The sequence below is a fragment of the Xiphias gladius genome, chromosome 10 (genome assembly GCF_016859285.1).
Source record: "Xiphias gladius isolate SHS-SW01 ecotype Sanya breed wild chromosome 10, ASM1685928v1, whole genome shotgun sequence".
Taxonomy (NCBI): domain Eukaryota; kingdom Metazoa; phylum Chordata; class Actinopteri; order Istiophoriformes; family Xiphiidae; genus Xiphias; species Xiphias gladius.
Window position 1 is genome coordinate 18177654 of NC_053409.1, and position 18678 is coordinate 18196331.

Consider the following 18678-nt stretch of genomic DNA (forward strand, 5'->3'; position numbering starts at 1 on the left):
ATTTTCATTTGGAAACTGTTTTATTTAAGATTAATTTTAAAATCGATACAGTTGCCTAGTTGTGCGGTTACAAATCAGATTGTTCACAAATGCTGGGATTGTTTTGGGGGGGAAAAAAATGTTGCTTTGTCTTTTTTATATGTAATAAAACATTTATTGCATTCTTGCTTAACTATTAGCCGGCCTGTGTTGTAATTTTAGAAAACACATTTCCACAAGTAAAATGTTCAAGGATAGGTTCTTAAAACAATAGTCAGGTGACCTATTGAACAGTGAAAGAGCTTTTGCTTGCTGTAATCATTCCTGCTGTTGCTACTGGCCATTTAAAGATCCCTTCTAATATGCTTCCAATTTAAGTGATGGGGGACAAAATCCAGCCCCCCCCCCAATGCAAAAATGTATTCCAAAGTTCAAATTCTGAAGATAATGAGGCTTCAGCAGACTCTGCCTGCTGCGTCAGACAGCAGACAAGTCAAGTCATTTTAGTACATTATACACCGTTTTTCCCAAGACAGTCTTTCCTTGCTGAGCTGCAGTGGGGGGACAGTAGCTGAAAGTGAATTTTGTACTTAAAAGACTATAAACTTAAACTTCTGAAGGTATTTTAACTCATTACAGACAGATCTTTCGATGGCCTATATAGGAGGAGGAATGATTACAGCGAGCAAAACCTGTTTCAGTGTTGATGGGGGCACCTGACTAGACAGACTTGAAAAAATTGTGAACCATTCCTTTAAAGCTTCAACCAGCAGCTGCAGAGCAACACATTTCCTTGTGTAGTAAAGTCAGAATTGTTCATACTCTAATACCAGACACTACTACATGGGTTTCCATATAAATAGTAAAGTACCCTTAAATAATTACATGATTTTAAGATGCTCAAGACTTTACAATCACTCCAAACATAAATCATTCTATGTCTGCCCTCTAGCGGATACTAGTAGCCTCTAGTAGTCGTTCATCTATGATACAAAGTGTCCTAAATTTAACATCTAGAACCTGTTGCATATTCGGGGGCACAAGAACTGGATCAGACTAAGGCTACTCTAGCACAGAAGAGTGGCAGAGGTAGTGGATAATGTTTAGCATTAACTTCACCTCATAATTTAAGTCCAGAGACTACTACAAAGTCAGCGGCTTGATGACGTGGATGTCAATCTGATAGTAATGCTTCGTGCACATGAAAATCTAATTACTTTTGGAAGTTTTGGGAACATGTATAACAAACATCACGGGTTGCCTGGCAAATGCCGTTTCTTGTGCAAAACCTGCAGCTCTGCACTAAACGTGTGAAAAAGGTGTCACAGGAAAAAGCATGAGCCACGATAAAAACCATGTGGCAGTCAGGCTGTAGATGGAGCTCCTGCATGAGCTCTACATGCATTACCACCTACCCCACAGCAGTGAGACAGTTTGGGTCATTTCAGGTTGTCTGGCAAAGTCTTGTATGGGTTCAGAATGCCTTTGGGGTCCAGCATGGCCTTGATGCTACCCATCAGAGCTACAGCCTGGCTGGGTTTACTGTAGTAGATGTAGTTTCTTTTCTTCAGGCCCAGTCCGTGCTCAGCACTGATGCTGCCCTGATAGCTGGCCGTCCACTCGTAGACAAACGGCTCGATGGCGGCGAGGAGAGAGGGGTCTTTGGCAGGAGAGGTGATATTTAAGTGGAGGTTACCATCACCTGCAGGGGGAAGATTGTGAGAGATTGGGTGTGGGTATCGAAAGGATGCCAAGAAATCATTTATCATTCTTGCAGGCCACTATTCCCCTCCGGATATAGACTTAAAATCTCTTTCCATCTTCTGGTCTTACCTACGTGTCCATAACCCACCACACTCTTGGCCCGGTCCCCCAGGTGCTCCCTCATGTCTGTCACCAACTGGTAGATCTGCTCCACCGGAAGTGAGATGTCATATTTGTAGATGAAGCCATCGTGAGTCAGCGCCTCCGTGACACGTTCACGCATCGTCCACAGAGCCTAACCAGGTGGAAATGGAAAAGTTGACTGCATCATCATTATTCACTCCTGTTTTACACGTAGTTGAGGCTATAAATGAGTCCACACAGAACCATTAACAAAAAGCTTAAGTGAGTAAGGCTAGTGATATTACATATTTTTGCTATCGACAAAACAACAATGTGTTATTGTGTCTATTAATACTTTCCAACGTCCTTACTCTGTCTGAGCCCAAGAACTCATTTAAAGAAATGGTCAATTAGCAGTCATTTGCACCTTGCTGTCCTGAGTCTGCCTGTGCTGTGTACCTTCCCATCTTGCTATCACCAGTCTGTCTTCATGTGCCTGCATTTTATTGTGGCTTTGCTTTTATTGTCTCAGAGTGATTTATGCATTCCCTTTACTGTATGTGCTTTTTCTGTCCGTGCTTCTGCTTTGCATGTTTCAACCAGTGTCTAAAAATGCAGCACGTGCTGTATCAGGTCCATATTTCTATTACATCAATATTCCCCATTTTATTATGTGCCTCTTTCTTGCTTGTTTTAAAAATATACATGACAATGTAGTATGATGGTGTAGTGTATGATGATTTTTGACTAACATTAATATTCTCTTGATCTGATAATGAACCATATAGTTTTACATTTTGATTTTAGGGTGACTTTATAACATCTGTCAAGGCACTAAACCAAAGAAATAAAAAAAAAATTTGAGGACCATTTTCAGCTGTTTATTCAGTGCTGTAGTATGTTTTTACAGCAGCAGGGTGGTGTATGTGGGATTAAGTCAAAATATACAACAGTGCCCATGTTCATGGTGATGAAGGAACATATCCACCAGCTCAATAGTGTGGCTCATTGATGTGATTTAATCGTTTTTGGACAATAATTGAGCTGTATGGCAAAGAAAAATCTATTTTATCAGGCTTTGGCTACACAAACAATACTTGTTAGTAGGATGGATGGTTTACGTCTTCTCATGGGATTTGTTGATGATTATAAAAATATAGAATATCACCAGATTTATCCTTTAAAATAGAAGACACAATGAAGTCGAGTTACCTTTATTTTTGAGTCCTCAGTTGATACAGTTCCGTCAGTGACTAATGAAGATGTCATCGCCTCCTCTAGAAAGTTGTGGAGTTTCTCTCCGTCATGTTTCGGGTCAGATCCAGATGTTTCTATGACGACATAGAATGGGCATTCTGCGCGGGGGGGGGGGGGTGTTAGCATTTATAAGTAAAACGTGAGAAACTACACACTACAGTCAAGTTGTAAGCAAACATAAGGACATTTTTAGGTGTTTAACTATAACCCCTTTATGTGAAGCAACCGTAACTGATGTATAATGATTGACAATATATTGTAACACAGTTGTAATCAGACATGTTTTATATAAATACGACTTATTAAATTAACTGTCTTATATTATTACTTAATTATATTTATATAGTACATTGATTAATGAAGTACCTATTACCAGTATAACTGAAGCATTTATAAATAATTCTCAGGCTCTGTGAAGACTTAAGGTTTTAAACATTAGCTGACCCAAAAGATGTGGCTGACAGCTCTCGAAGAAATCTAGTAAGTTGACCTTGAGTGAAGACCTTTTTAATCACACTACTATTTTCAGGGTCAAGAATGCACCTTTAAACAAACTGATAAATAGTTTCAAACCTGCCACGAATGATCCAAACATGTGTATAAACAGTTAAATAAAAATGCTATATAATACATTGTCAGGATTTGTTAGTGTCTGTAAACATATCATTAAACATGATTACAGCCGAGTTGTCTCGTGTTATCAATCATTCATTATCTGTTTATACACCAGTTACAGATGCATCGTGGGAGGAGTTAAAGTTGTTAACATATACATAATGAATAATAAACACTTAAAGTCCTTATACTGTATGTGCCTACAGCTATATTAAAATTTGTTATAAACAAAATGCCGAGTGTTTATATACTGCTGTTAAATGCTAAATAATGGGTCTGTGTTTACATACCAGAAATGGGATTGGGTAGTTTGAGGTGCGTGTTCAGCAGCCTCATACATGCACTATCCAAGAACTCGAAGGCTGACAGGATCTCTCCCAGCATGCCTCTGCAGAGCTGAAATGTCTGCAGCAGCTGCTCGAAGGTCTCACAGCCTAACAACACAGACACAGAGGACTGAATGATCAACTAGCACAATTTAGCTGCTAATCTATAAGAACAAACTCATCTAGATCTTAAGGAGCTTCATTATGATGTTCAGTACACTGTTTATGCCCTCAGATCAGAGAAGCAAAGGGAAATAATCCTACCCAGGAAAACCACGTTGACAGATTTGGGCTTCCGTGGACAAAGGATAGACACTGCTGTAATGACCCCCAGTGTACCCTCCGACCCTATAAAGAGCTGTTTGAGGTCATATCCGGTATTATCTTTCCGCAGCGTCGCCAAGCAGTCCAGCACCCGCCCATCTGCCAACACCTGTACATGTCACATCCATAAACATACACATCTAATCAACGATTTATCATTAGAATCATGTCATCTCTTACTTTTCCTCCCTGATTTTAATACAATAATTGGTGTTGAAGATCATAGAAGTCCCTCAGTAATTTACTCTACTCACCACTTCCAGACCCAGGACAGTCCCGCGTAAGGAGCCGTATCGCAGCAGCCGCAGCCCACCTGCATTAGTTGCCACGTTGCCCCCAATTTGGCAACTGCCTTTTGCCCCAAGATCCAGTGGCATGATGTAGTCTCTCTCCTCCAGGTAGAGAGACAAGTTCTCCAGGACACAACCTGCCTGGCAGGTGAGAATACCTGAAAACACAGAAAGGGGATCCCTGACCGATTCAAATATGCTGTAATTAGTTTTTCAATATCCAAATAGCTCATTTTGGATTAAACTTCAGGATTTTTTGGACTTACCAGAGATGCTATCAAAGGTAAGGATGTTGTTCATAAGAGCAGTGGAGAGGATGATCTCATCATAGACTGGGACACTGCCCCCAACCAGCCCAGTGTTGCCTCCTTGAGGGTTCACTGCCAGGTTACGACTGTTACAATAACTACAGGAGAGGAAAGAAAACAAACACTTCATGAACAATGTGTGTTTCTATCTAGCCCTCATCCCATCATTTGTTCTTTACCTGAGAATTTGAGAAACTTCCTCTGTTGTCTGAGGTCTCAACAACACTTCACTGGAACCTGCAGAAGAAATCTGTAATATGTAAATTAATCAGTGTAATGAAATGAATCCCAATGTTGAATGAGCTGAATTCAATTCTCCTTATCACCTCTCACTGTTTTGAGCCAGTCCACGTTACTTGACTCCAGCAGGTCTGGGTCAGTGATGGTTCTGCCCGGTAGGATCTTCCTGAAGAAGGCCAAATCTTCCTGAGTTACTCTGGAGAAAGGGAGCCTCTCTGGGGCTGCAGCGGGAGACGGCTTGGGTCCATCTGCACCAGCACCAGCACCAGCACCAGCATGTAGCTTACGAGTGGAGGCCACAAACTTTGCTGAGCTGCAGGTGAGAAATGGACTGTGGAGGCCTACAGGTGACAGCCTGGTTGTGGCTGTAGATGGGAGGGTGCTATGATGTCGGAGATGTCTGAGAGCTGTCCTCAGCTTTGGTGTTCTTTGGAGAATCCCCGCCATGACTGAAGATATAGTTTGGTTGGAGGCTGCAGGAAAGAAGCGGGATGAAACAAAAGTCTGTTGCCAAGCTGGTTGACCTTTCAGTGCCCGAGATATTCTAACTCTTATTTTCATGTCTCTACTGATCTGTCAGCTTTGTATCTTATAATTGTTATTTAGCAAGCTACTGCTGTAACGAAGTAGTTTCCGAGTATTTTCCTGCTGTAACGTAAAATACTTATTTATTATCTGTGCGGATACTGAGATGTTCTGGTAAGACTTGGAAAATTACAGAGAAACCTAATGTTAATATATACATTGAGGATGTCACAAATTCCCATAGAAAATGTTCTTGGATAACATCACTTGATTCTTCATCTTTATTTTTGGTGTCTGAATTTCACCAATCCAAATTGTGCAACTAGATATTTTTTTTAACATATATTAGAGACTTTCAATTTCTTTGTAAAGCCTAAAACAATACTTAAAAATCAAGTTTTTTAGGGGAAAATTCAAAACACATAAAATCAGATCGTTGTTTTTCAAAGTATTTCAGTCCTGTAAATTCAGTGATACTGATTTGCGGCATTACATGTTCAGCAACATATCTAAAATGGCTATTCAGTTGCTTTTAAGATGCAAATCCGAATTGCCCTTTTTTGTTTTCATAAAGATGCCAATCTTGAGAATTTTTCTTACAGGTGTGGACAAAATAATCTCTGTAACCAAGTAAATAACTTCAAAAAACAAAAAAATGGATGTGGGATTTTACCTTTGTTACATTTTGGGATTGTTAGTTACAAACACAAACCTTCTTGTTTCATTTATCAACGTCAACTCTTATTTTTTAATTCATTATTATTATTCTTGTTGCAATAAACGGAGGAAAGACACGTTTGCAAGTTGCTTCCCCGAGGCATTGACCTTGCAAACTACTAGCAATGCAATACAATAAAATGTTAATTTGTAGAGAAACATGCCCTGCGCCAGATGAAGCAGTAAGTTCAGTTAGCTTAGCTCGATTAGCGCGCTGTTTGACGCGGAGTTGGCGAGTAAGATCCAGTTTTACTCACCATAAGCGTTCACTTAACAGCCTGCAGGTTTCTGTCCGTGTGTCTTCTTCGTGTCATATCTCAGCGCGAAATCGGTCTCAAAGTTCAAGGCCAGTTGGGTTACTTAAAGATTCAGTGTTGACAACTAGCACGACGGCAGGTCGCTGCCGAGGTTGACGGCGGTGAAAGGTCGCGGTAAGGAGAATGGGCCAATCAGAGAGCCTTCTTTCCCCTCACGCTGAACCAATAGGCGTGGACCTTTCGTGTCCACCGAACAGCCAATGACGACTGATCCAGCTAAAGAAAGTAGTTGTGACTCTGTTCATATCAGTCCCTTTTTACTTCACCGCCAGAGACAATCTCTCCAACCCTCACTGCCCCTGGCGTGAAAACCAGCTAATTTGTGCTTGTTTTTGCTTGGAACGGGTATAACTGAATTAGGACTTGGGTTTACAGGTGAACTGAAAATGCCTTTTGGTTGTTTTGTTTTTGAATAACTGTATTAATGAAAAAGATCTGGCAGACCTACTGTTTAATAAAAACATAATGACAGTGTTACCATCAGAACACAGTATACAATTTGTTGACTACAACAACTCCTTGACTGGAAAAAAAAAAAAGTCCAGAAAATTAAAACTTCTGACCTATTTTGAATCTTTTCTCACTTATACTTTTTAAGTTGGGGTTATTCATACTAAATGCACCGCTTGACATTTTTGGAATTTTGACAGACAACACACTGAATAACCTACTAAAAACTGATAGAACTTGAGATTAACCTTAACAGCCATATATATTTGACTTTTTAGGGTACCCACCCTTAATACAGCACTAGTTTATTTTCTAACTCTCCAAAGTTTTTATGAAGATAAAAATGAAGATTTGAGATTTTGGTGTAGACCACTGACTTACATCACCGATTAGACTGGATGCTAATGAGATTAACCCTCACAGACATGCTTGTAGCCTTTTTTTAGTGCACCTGCTCTAATATAGGGCACCAGTTACGAGTAGTTGTAACACTCGAAAACACTTTCAGTAGAAATCATATACCAAGTAAATATACAAGTTGTGCAATAGCACCCGAGCAGGCAGGTACTGTATATGATATACACCCCCCACCTATATAACACCTACTTACCTGTACATAATAGTTATAATATTTATGCTGGTTATCTCTGTTGTTGTTTTAGCGGTTTGTCTAATTTGTATCTTCCTGTATGTTTGTTCTTGGCATTGCATATAAGTACGCTGGGAGCTCCTGGACACTGGAAATCTGAGGGTCACCAACATGAATAAGAAATGAATTTATTTGAAAGTCAGTGAAAATCTGATTTACTCCTCATGCGTTCTGTAAAGTAAGCAGCATGCAACAAAAATCTTGTCATTTTTTATTTCTTTACTATCTCGGCTTAAAGTAGCAATAATGCCATAACTCTGCATACTCTAAATTAAAATTGGTTTTAATTATAATATTTACTGCAGCTCACACTGTAAATTCCCTGAATACAACTTCAAGTTCACATTATGTTCAACAGTCTTCTGTGTTCCAGGAAAATAACCGCCAGTGATAACACCAGTGGAATACTATGAATCTAGACCAGAATTAGTAACCATTAGAGGCACCAACAATATTTTCAGGAGTCATTACTGAGCAGATCAGGCCTGACCTGAGGAGAACTGATAACAACACTGATACATTTTCAAATCATCAAACTCAAAGAATACTTAAGGACAACTGTCTTCTCAGGATGTGCACATCCGCATCCCACCTACCATCTTTTCTCTGACACAGGGGAAAAAGAAACCTTCACCCGCCTTTCATATGAGCTGTCTAGGTATGTACAGTGTGCAGTTATCTCAGGCTTCCAGCATAAATGTGAACACTGACATGGCTAACAGAACACATAAGCAAATACCCAATTTGATGTTTACATTTCATTCACAAAAGAACTAAAATGTGTAATGTTTGTTTTTAGGCTTAGCACCTTCTCTCCACATGTAACTGTTTTCATTTTAAAGAGTAAGAGCTCAGTTTCAGCTTGGAGACCTTTAGTAAAACTATCGTTACTCCTCGTGTCCTCCAGTATCATGTCACTGTAATAGCAGCTCATCGGTCAAACCATTTTTCGATGAAGATTTCTCATCTTCTCAGAAAAGAACTCATATTAGAGGACTGCTCTCACCCAACGTCTACACAAATGACTCCCACCCTCACTGGCATCCTCAGCAATTCTCAAGATACTATATATAGCCGTGACCATCCAATCCAGCTCGAGGGCACTGGGCTCAGCAGCGTGAACCTCCCTTGCCTCAGGGTGTTTATTGTACTCTCTAAGTTCACTGGTGTCAGAGTCAGGCTCTTGAGTTGGGATGGGAATGGTCCAAAATGAGCTGCTTTTGGTCATACGCTGATATGAGCTTCTTGATGTGGGACAGTTTGTTGTGTAGATATTCACAGCGAATCTTGTCCTGGTTGTAGTTGGGGTTGGACTAAAGGGAAATTAAGAAAAAAAAATGCTTGATTGCATAATAGGGAAAGAGGGGAGTAAATGTCACATGCAGCAATCTTGGGATACATTTTGGCAAGTTTTCAGAAAGCTTTTACCTTTTTAATTTGGCGATACTCTTGAAGAATTTGATTATGAACCGTCTGCAAGAGAGAAATACAGAAATTACAATGAAGTAATACAGGTAGACCATGGCTGCATATATAATTTCAATCATGTTAGCTTGTTAGAGTACCATTATTTTTACAGTAAGGTTTTATGGCCAGTGAGCCACAATTTAAAATTTACATACAAAATAGTAACAATAATGATACTGCTACTGCTACTAATAAGATAAAACCACACCAGTCCGTGGCCCCAACTGACTGAACTATGCGGATCTCATGTACCATTATACCCAAACTCGGCATGTTCTAAACAGTCCCTATTTTGAAAAATATGGCTTAATGTGTTACCAGCTTCAGATGGGTAGGGTAATAGTGTGACACAGATGTCAGTGTATGTAGCCACACTTTAACAAAATGAATACAAATGTCATTACCTTGTATTTATGTGATTCCTGGTGAAGCTGTTTGAGCTGTGTGTCCAACTCCATGAACTGCCGGGTAACGCCATCGATGTGAGCATGTAAATCTCTGTACTCGTTGTACTCCTTGTTAAAGTCCTGTTTGTAACTCTGCCTCTGGTTATGGCTGCAAATCACTGTGTACATCCTGTGCAGAGACAGTAAAGAGACACTACTGTCAGATCACTAAAATACCCATCTGCATTATGCCGTATTACCAACCTGTAAGAGGTTTGTATTGAAAAAAAAAGGCTTGATTTGTTGAAATAAGGTCAAGGACAGAAATGCACATCCAAACCCAAATTTTTTTTTAGGAGGTTGTATTTTATCACTGTTACAGACAGTAGTCACTAAGAGACTTTTTGTGCAGACACTTTACATGCTTTTCCAACAAAAGTTCCAGGAACTCTAACTTCTCAAGAACTTTCCCGGGGGTAAGAGTTCCTCCAGTGCATTGTGATTTACATCTCAACAGCAGGGCCAAAGCCACTGGACGATTAAACAAATTTACATCCGCTGATGTATCAAAAGCGTGGTGGTCGCCTGCCACGTAATGTAATGTCATCCTCTTCAAAAATGGACAACAACGCAAAGGCCTTTGTCGTCAGTCCACCGGTTGTAAAATCTCTCAGGATGCTACATCTTGACTATTGTTGGCCACAAACTACAAGCAAAACAACGTAAAATAACTGCTGTCGAAAACAGCATCGTGCTTGACCGATCAGTGACGTTCAGCACTGCAAGCCCTGCCCCAAAAGTTCCTGAACCCTCAGAAAGTACTGCCCCCTGGGCAGGGGTGAAACTATCTCCCCGTAACTAAATTTAGACTGTTTCCTCCAGTGGAAATGCGGGTAGGGGAACTGAGTTCCTCAGAAGGTTCTTGTTCCCTGGGGAAAGTTCCTGCGCTTGAAGTGCACCTTTGGAAACATTTTGTTTCAAAGTACCAGTAAAAAGGTATACTTACGATAAATAATCTGCTGTGTCATTGTCCACTTGAAGCACATTAGAGTCGAACAAAATTTCACTTGGCTCTGAATGAAAGAAGGAAGCATGTTAAATAATTTAACAATACTGACACACTGATGCTTGAGGTCACATGATAACAGCTCACAGCACTCACCTGAGCAGCCCAGCAAGACTTTGCCTTTTGGATCCTCTGAACTGTGATCACTTCTCCTTGCTTTACCATCTCTCCGCCTATCCTTCTCCTTGACAAACAGAAGAAAAGAAAATTCCAATGACACACATTCTAACAACATTCTAAACGGCTAACTCTCAGTGGAAACCTCTCGGCCTGTTGTACCCACCTGGTCTCTGTGTTTGTGTTTGCTCTTCTTCCTTTTCGTTGTGTGTCTACTCAGCTCAGGCACTGTCAGAGGGGACGGACGGCGATCAGAGTCGGGCTGAGGATGGTCTTCTGGGCTTTCAGGCTCCTCATGAGCACAGGGAGTTGGCTCGAGCCGTTTAGCCACTTCTTCGCGCTGACAGACTGCTGACAGGGAGTCAAACAGCTTTCGAGGGTCAAGTGAGTTCCTTTGCCCGTCGTACGCTCTTGCTTCTGTGACATCTTTTTGAGCCGCTTGTTCAGATGGCCTCAATCTTGACTTGTCACTTGCCGTTTTGCTAGACAAGTGGGATATCCTGGGCTTCTTATTGGCAGTGTACTCCTCTGGCAGGGAATGTTTTGGACGGTGTGCTGGGGAGGAGTTGGGGGTGTCTCGCAGCGGGCTGACCTGGGCCTCTGGGACAGTCAGGAGGTTCTGTTGTGGCTGAAACAGTCTCCTGCACATAAAGGGATACTGCACATAAACCTCAACTGGAATTTCTCCAAAATGAATGTATTTCTGTATATACTGTACAGTATAGCTGCAATGGCAGTGCAGCCCTGCAGTTACATGACATGGTGAAAGGACAAGTTACAAGACATGCTGATGTACACAGTATGTAAGAAAGAAAAGTCACCTGCATTAGTGTCATAGGTGCAGTTAACAGGTGGTAAAAGTTACAAATGTAAAACTTCAAAAAATTCCACAAAGTGAGAAGCAGCAATAAACTCTGTCACTCTGAAAATGACCAGTATCGGTGCTATTGCAACAGTAACCCCATTACACATCTTCACGGACAAGACATCAGCTTTCTTGAGAAAGAAATCTAGCAATCTAGCCAGAGAAACTGGATTTCTTAAATCCTCTACACCAGTTACGAAAACCGGTTTCCTTGTTTACATGGTGTTTAAGAAACCAACTTACAGCAGACACCCATCTGTTACCTGGCTGCTGAAAAACATGCAAACACCCCCGGTGCCTGAAAAGCCCCTCTTTGTGAAGATTTAACAGTCCTATAAATGGAACTGAGTGTGTTAGAGGATGAATTTAATATACAAGCCAATTCCCACTAAAAGACCAGATATAAAGACTCAAATAAAAAGGCAAACCTTTGCCTATTAATCCAAATAATTTGCCTAATCTTTACATTTCTTGAGATGCTGTTGAAACACAAAGAAAACAAAGAATTTTAATACCCACATTACGTCCTGAATTTAACTCCCGTGGGCTCCATATTTCCTCAGACCATTTGGTCAGAAAAGCTCTTTTGATTGAATTCTATATTCTTCTCATCTACTGTAAGTGAATGGTAAACAGACATGTTCATGATATAAGCTGCCGGAGGGAGAGCACCAAGTTTGAAATGTTTGAAATGTTCTTCATAGTGTCTGCATTTGTGCACGTGTTTAGCATATACTGTTAATGTTTGAAAATGCACAAGAAACAGTGGGGGGAAAAAAAAGGTTTTCCAAAGTATGAACATGGTGGCACATCTATCCTCATCTGTATTACCTGACAAGGATTCTTTTTAGAAGCTGCTGGTCTCCTGAGGTATAGCCTGGCCAGTCCTTCTGCAGCTCCTTGTACAGACTGTCCTTCAGAACAAATGTGTTGTCTCTACTATTGAGCTGGCCAACCTGCAAACGGACACGTAGAAAAATTAACACAGGTGAGAAAAGACTTCTTTTCAGTGTTAAGAGTTACCTCAGTTTATACATCTAATCATTTTTGGGGTGACAGTGTTTCATCCTCACAATGTGTCTAAAATCCATGCATAATGAGTTTAGCATATAATGCTTTAGATTTGAGAATTATCTAAATGGGAAAAAAAATGCAAACTTAAACTGCAAAAATCTTAAGCCACCAACCGAGTATATGTGCAAAATGACCATTTTTACAGCTTCTGTGTTTCTCTCTTATGCCCCAAAATCTTTCTTCTTGTGTACTTTTAACGATACCTGTATTTATCTGGGTAAAACAGAGCTTAAAAAAATAAAAAAAACTTAAAAAATATAAATCACCTCCATCAGTACAGAGTCCAGCATATCTTTGTCTCCCGCTGACAGTCCATCTTTCTGCAGCCTCAGGATCAACTCAGGCCTCTTGTACGGCCTCAGAGCCAGCAGGTGTGTTAATCTCTCCGTGAGCGGCCTCTCCTGCACATCACCCACGCTGTTTGATGCACAAGCACCTTTCTTCAACTTGGACATTCCATCTCCCCTCTTAATTTTGCTGAGGAAGGATTGGGATGAGTGTTTGGGCTTGGTCAGGCTGGCCAGTGCAGGGGCCGGGGCTCGCACCGTTACCTTCTTGCCTGTGAGGGAGCAGGAAATCACACATCAAAAGACAGCAATCCCAGATAGAGCAAAAATATCTTCAAAAGAAATCTTGTGAAGTTCAAAGGGGCACGACTGAGGTTCCCATCATCAAAGGTGACCTTGTATTGTAGGCTTTGTTTTTTCTAGTACTACAAAAAGTTCAATAATTTAATTGTTTTTTGTCAAAATATTGCTTGAACCTGCCATTTGTGAATGTGTGGAACTACTGCTTTTTCAGGCTAGATGTTGCATGATCAGAGAAAAGGAGGAAGACAACTTGGCGGATCATCACATTTGTCCTGTGGCAGAACTGTGGATTCAAGACCTCTTTTCACCTCTTGAGAAACCAACATTCGGGTTAAAAAGATGCAAACACGTTTCAATAAGCAAAAGCTGCTGTCTAATTCAGGAAATAACCACAGAGTTGCACAAGCTTTTTTTTTTTCTTGAAGTACAGGCTTCCTCTGAACTGACAAAATCGTCAGAACTGGTGTGTATGTCTTTTTGCATTTGTGTTGTATGTGCTTTGATGTGAATCGCACTGCATACATAATCATACACATATTTCTTCTAAACATATCTTTGTAAAAGGAAGTGGTTTGTGGTGTGACACAAAAAAAAAAAAAAAAAAAAAAAAAAAAAAAAAAGCTAAATCACTGGTTTTATCGTGTGTATGTATATTTGGTGTTGTTTTGCAAGGATGTTTGTGGAGACTCAGTATCAGTAAAACCACTGTATTATATGCAGTAACAATATATGTAATACTGTATGTGAATGTGCATTTTTGTGCTGTATAGAAAGTTTACTTGTAGTAAAAAACAGACAAAAGGATAACACCCTGCAGAAGAAAAGACTGAAGACTGGCTGTTATTATGTCACTGCTTACCACGCATGTTGCTATGGTAACCAATGCAATATGGCTGACTGTGTTTTTTTGGATTTCACCAGCACAGTACAAATTTGTCTTCAGGCCAGTCTTATTCCTTAGCTGGAGTTAACTATTGTATAACCAGCTCTGTGCACATGCGGGTGTTTTTCTTTATTTCCTACCCTGGTAGCGCCCCCCATGTTTGATGACAATGGCCCCTCGGCTGCGTGTCTCCTCCTCAGCTTGGGCCATGCTCTGACGAGCCTTATCGTACGAGTCATCCGTAGCGTTGACTGTCATCTTCTTCTGAATCACCCCGAGACATGACAGCTCCTCGGCAGCACTGGGAGGAGGAGGAGGAGGGAGGACAATGAGGTAAGACAGTGATCTGACAGAGCTTTCAGGACTCCTTCTACACATTGTCTATTTCAAATAAAACAGTGTTTTTCAGTACATACTTGCTTGACCGATGTTTATGTTTTGATAGTGTTCAGTAACATGTAGCTCATATCAGATTTGATGAATTATTCCTACATTTTTCACAACCCCTGATATTTATCAAATTCACTTCTCTACATTTCCAGATTGCTAGACCTGTAAAGTCAGGAACCCTGTGTTTTCTCTAGCATTTAAAGAGACCTTACCAGCAGGGATTCACACAGAAGCAGGGGAGTGGAGACATTTTAAAAATATTGAAACTCATTCAGATGCCCAGTTAAATATATACATAGAATACAAAGTAAACATATATTCATGTAATCACTGCAGACAAAAAATGCCTACGGCCTTCATGAGTAGGTTTTGAATCCTACAAGTATCCCCATGTAACATAAAATGTTTAATTTCCCCTGGAATTTATCACGTGATTTCTTTGCTTGTTACTTCTAAATTGAATTTTGCAACTTTCCATCTACAAAGTCTTGAGTACCAAGTCTTCATAAGGGCGTGCATCTTATATTTTTCCTTAAAATCTAACCATCGCATCTTTAATCAGACAAATTTTACTTATATTCAAAGAGTGTTGGTTATTTGGATGTTTTATAGCATTTGTTTTTGGTTGTGTTTTACCCAGTGCTGAGCTGTTTGACGCAGTCAAAGCTTCCATGTGGATTGTCACGGGCGACGTTCGTCACACCAAAAGTGAATATCCTAACTTCATCTCTATTCTCAGAGCAAGGAATACTGATTCTCTGCAAGATGAAAAACAAAACAAAACAAAAAATAAATAATAATAATAATAATAATAATAATAAAAGATGCAGAGAATGATATCTAACAGCTTTAAAATGTATGAGATGAAATTAACGAATTACTGTGTATGTCAACAGGTAGACCAGTTGTTCTTACCCCTTGGTTTCCATTAAAGCAGATAGTGGGATGAGAGGACCAGCCCTGGAGAAAAAGAAACATCATTTGAATTTGACTGTCTCATAGCCACCCACAAGCAAACACACAAAACACACAACACACACACACACAGAGATCGAAGACACTTTTGGAGACATTAGATCATTTCCTGGAGACCTACCCTAACCATTACCACCTCTTGCCTCACCCTAACCCTAACGTTAACCTAACCCCAAAAAAAATCAGCTTTTGTCATCAATTGGACAAACTGTCCCCAATACAGTGGTCTTCAGTTTGAAATTTGTCACCAAAAGTAGCCTGACACACAGACACCTGATAACAGACTGGCAAAGATGTATGTAAAACCTACAACACAGAGGATGACTTGTGGTTTTTACCAGTTACAAGCACTCTGCTATTACTTACTCACCCGTTTGCTTTAATTTCTTTACGCTGTTCTTCAGGTTTGCGCATAGTGTATCGCAATGGTTTTCAACCTGTTATTGTGTGACAAACCCCCTCAGCCCACAGCTCAAGTGTCCCTTCACTGCTGCCACCGGTTGTATGTATTTTAAAGTGGTAATTGTTGATGTTCAGGGTTGGTCTCTCTTTTTCAGTAGTTTGTGTTTGTGCTACTAGCACTTGGAGTCAAGTGACAAATAGGGATGCATCGATTCAGCTGTATCTCTTCGAAACCTCCTGTGATACTTCAACTCAGGTTATAAGCTGAAACAGAGTACCGATAGCAGTGCTCTCTTTTTCCAAAAAATTTAAATCTGAATACGTCACTGATGGTCGGCCTTGACTGAATGAAAAGTAAAAGTGTGAACCTTAAAGGGGAACTCCAACGATTTTACACACTGAAGTCTGTTCACAGGTATTGGGGAGTACTACGGCATACGTGAAAATAGTCTTATTAATTGTTGTGATGTTGGCTGGGTCTGAAAACAGCAAGTTTAAAAATTGAAAAGTTGTCCGACAGAACTGGTCGTTGGTTGAGTTGCATTGCGGGTTATGTAGGCGCTAGGTATTTCACAAAGAGGAGTGCGTGGAAAAAAAAAGGCGATTTCTCTGGTTCTGCTGCATCGGCCTTTTATCCCTTTTTTAAAACTGTGTGCTCTTTTACAAACTGAGTCCTCTTTTAAAAAGGACAGATGTGTGGATATAAGTTTTTAACCAAATCAAAATGTATGTATATTATACCAAATTAAGTGAGCTACTCCAACAAAATTTCCTGGCATCCCCTGACAACTGCATGAGTACCCTCTAGAAAGACGCGTACCCCTGGCGTAACCAGTCACTTGCGCATGACAGGCCCTTTAAATAAATTCAATTTGATTTTTAAAAGGAGGGCACTGGCTAAGGTCATTGCGATCTGCTGTTCAAATACAGCAGCTTGTCACATGAGAATACGATGAAACGCGGTGAAATAGCAGCCTGTCATCAGGGGTGAATTAGCCTGTAGGAAACTGCAGAAACGACAGGCTAAAGTGACACGTTTTGCAGCGCGGACGGAAAGTATGTGATGACTAGAATCTAATTGACCTTTTCGTGGAGGGGATTTGTGAGTCCACCTGTTGATGAGTGCAGGGAGGGATGTGGCTGCCAGCACAGTCACATCCCAGAGTCTGGCCCGGCTACATTGTGGAGGTGGGTTTTATTTTTTTTATTTTTTTTTTGGTCTGTGTTCAGGCCAAGTGGGTTATGAATAGCCACACTTAAAGCTAAAAAAAGAAACTAGATGTGTAGAGCAATAGTATAGTGTGATAGTGTGTGTTTGACTCCGTTTTGTGTCAGGTGTTTTCCCCCCTTCCTGTCTCTCTCTTCATAGTCGTGTTTCACTAAAACCGGAGGACATGACAGGAGCAGTGCGGTTTTCACCTTTTATCAGAGGGTGAGGTGTCAGTGCATTTCTTCTCTGAGGAGTTTCCCATCTGTATTACTAGGAATTACTGAATTGAGGAAGTTTACGAGACTCTTCTCTTGCTCGGACTTCCTGCCGCGTCTGATTCATTTGTGATTAACTGGGTCAAATGTTGGGTTTTGAGTCTGTCCATCTGTCTCCCTCTAGCTATACTGTAGATAAAGAGTGGCCGCAACTCCGTATCCGTTTAGCAAAAAAAAAAAAAAAAATGACGAGTGCTCATCTCTCAAATGCAATCCAAATTAGCCTCCTACTACTTGACCACCCCCACCCCCCAGTCGTTCTTCCTGTCCTTTCCTTTTCTTCTCTCCTCGACTCCGACACCGAGTAGCATTCATAATACCTGCCAGCGGCTTGTACCGACTTGGCCAGCAGTTGTTGTTTTTTTTTTTTTTTGTTTTTTTTCTCTCTCTCCTTTTCTTTTTACAAGCATCATCACACAGGAAACCGTTTCCGCATTGTATTATGCAACAAGCATTTTCTATTCCATAGCTAAGAGGAGGATTGTATGAGACAACAAACCTGAAAACACACTGTTGAACTTCGTCTGAAATACAAAGCACAAACCCGCCTTCTTCGCCTTTTCGTTTCACTTCGGTTTGTCGAGCGAGGGTCCTCTCAACGAAATGGCGCGACACATTTACTTATTTGTGTATATGATGGCTACGGATTCGAGGATAAATTAGTTAAAAAAAAGAAAAAGAAGAAGAAAGAAAAAGACCTACCTTGCCGTTTTGAAAGGTGCCAATGGCTCTTGCCGCGCTGTCAGTGAGTTTGACATGAAAAACGGAGCTGTTGCCGCCGCGGCTCAGTTTACCGCTGGACAGTCCGTAGCACTGGTTCTCCCTCAGCGCCGACATCCCGCCGCAAATCCCCCGGCTTCCAGGCTTACTTCGTACCAAACGGAATCCGACATAAACAAACAGGCGGCGGCGAGGTGATCCCGGGGAAAGGGCTCAACGGCTCCGTGCGGCGGCTTCTGCTTCTGCTGCTGCTGCTGCTGCTGCTCCTCCGCCGCCGCCGCGCGCTATTCTGGAGTAGATCGCATTACGTCATGACGGCAGCACTCAGAGCGGATTTTATTGGCCCGCAGACATAAATAAACCATTGCGTAGGGCTTACGTAACCACTTCTGCTCTTCTCTCTCTGCGTCCCCTCTCGCTCGCTGTTAATTTCC

The 18678-nt window shown here is 40.9% G+C and overlaps 2 protein-coding genes across 3 annotated transcripts; both read right to left on the reverse strand.

The window, feature by feature from the left end:
• Window position 1: 1 nt before the first annotated feature.
• Window positions 2-7005, reverse strand: d2hgdh (D-2-hydroxyglutarate dehydrogenase). 2 transcript variants are annotated; one of them, XM_040137889.1, is made up of 10 exons: window positions 6666-7005; window positions 5253-5639; window positions 5106-5163; window positions 4885-5024; window positions 4583-4776; window positions 4269-4437; window positions 3969-4112; window positions 3019-3161; window positions 1813-1978; window positions 2-1681 (listed from the first exon to the last, which is right to left on the reverse strand). In XM_040137889.1, the coding sequence occupies exons 2-10, from the start codon at window positions 5611-5613 to the stop codon at window positions 1419-1421; spliced, it is 1638 nt and encodes a 545-aa protein (XP_039993823.1). In that variant the 5' UTR covers window positions 5614-5639; window positions 6666-7005; the 3' UTR covers window positions 2-1418. The 2 variants fall into 2 exon arrangements, with proteins under 2 accessions (XP_039993823.1, XP_039993824.1); XM_040137890.1 differs by lacking the exon at window positions 6666-7005 and having other exon boundaries at window positions 5106-5176; window positions 5253-5357.
• A 1014-nt stretch (window positions 7006-8019) lies between these two features.
• On the reverse strand, window positions 8020-18536 carry LOC120795753 (RNA polymerase II elongation factor ELL-like). Its single transcript, XM_040137888.1, has 12 exons — window positions 18227-18536; window positions 15578-15622; window positions 15299-15420; window positions 14413-14573; window positions 13066-13358; window positions 12557-12681; window positions 11027-11501; window positions 10840-10927; window positions 10684-10750; window positions 9696-9867; window positions 9253-9297; window positions 8020-9137 (listed from the first exon to the last, which is right to left on the reverse strand). Exons 1-12 carry the CDS (start codon window positions 18359-18361, stop codon window positions 9000-9002), a joined length of 1866 nt encoding a protein of 621 aa, XP_039993822.1. The 5' UTR covers window positions 18362-18536; the 3' UTR covers window positions 8020-8999.
• Between the last annotated feature and the right edge of the window lie 142 nt (window positions 18537-18678).

Excerpts from the sequence above, each read along its gene's own strand:
- LOC120795753 (XM_040137888.1), bottom strand. The coding sequence starts at position 18,361 with ATGTCGGCGCTGAGGGAGAACCAGTGCTACGGACTGTCCAGCGGTAAA. Across the intron at positions 14,574-15,298 it reads GTCAAACAGCTCAGCACTGG|TGCTGCCGAGGAGCTGTCAT; the intron begins GTAAAACACAAC and ends TCCTCCTCCCAG. Across the intron at positions 12,682-13,065 it reads TGGACTCTGTACTGATGGAG|GTTGGCCAGCTCAATAGTAG; the intron begins GTGATTTATATT and ends GTCCGTTTGCAG.
- d2hgdh (XM_040137889.1), bottom strand. The coding sequence starts at position 5,613 with ATGGCGGGGATTCTCCAAAGAACACCAAAGCTGAGGACAGCTCTCAGA. Across the intron at positions 4,113-4,268 it reads TGTCAACGTGGTTTTCCTGG|GCTGTGAGACCTTCGAGCAG; the intron begins GTAGGATTATTT and ends CTGTGTTGTTAG. Across the intron at positions 1,979-3,018 it reads CTGAGGACTCAAAAATAAAG|GCTCTGTGGACGATGCGTGA; the intron begins GTAACTCGACTT and ends CCACCTGGTTAG.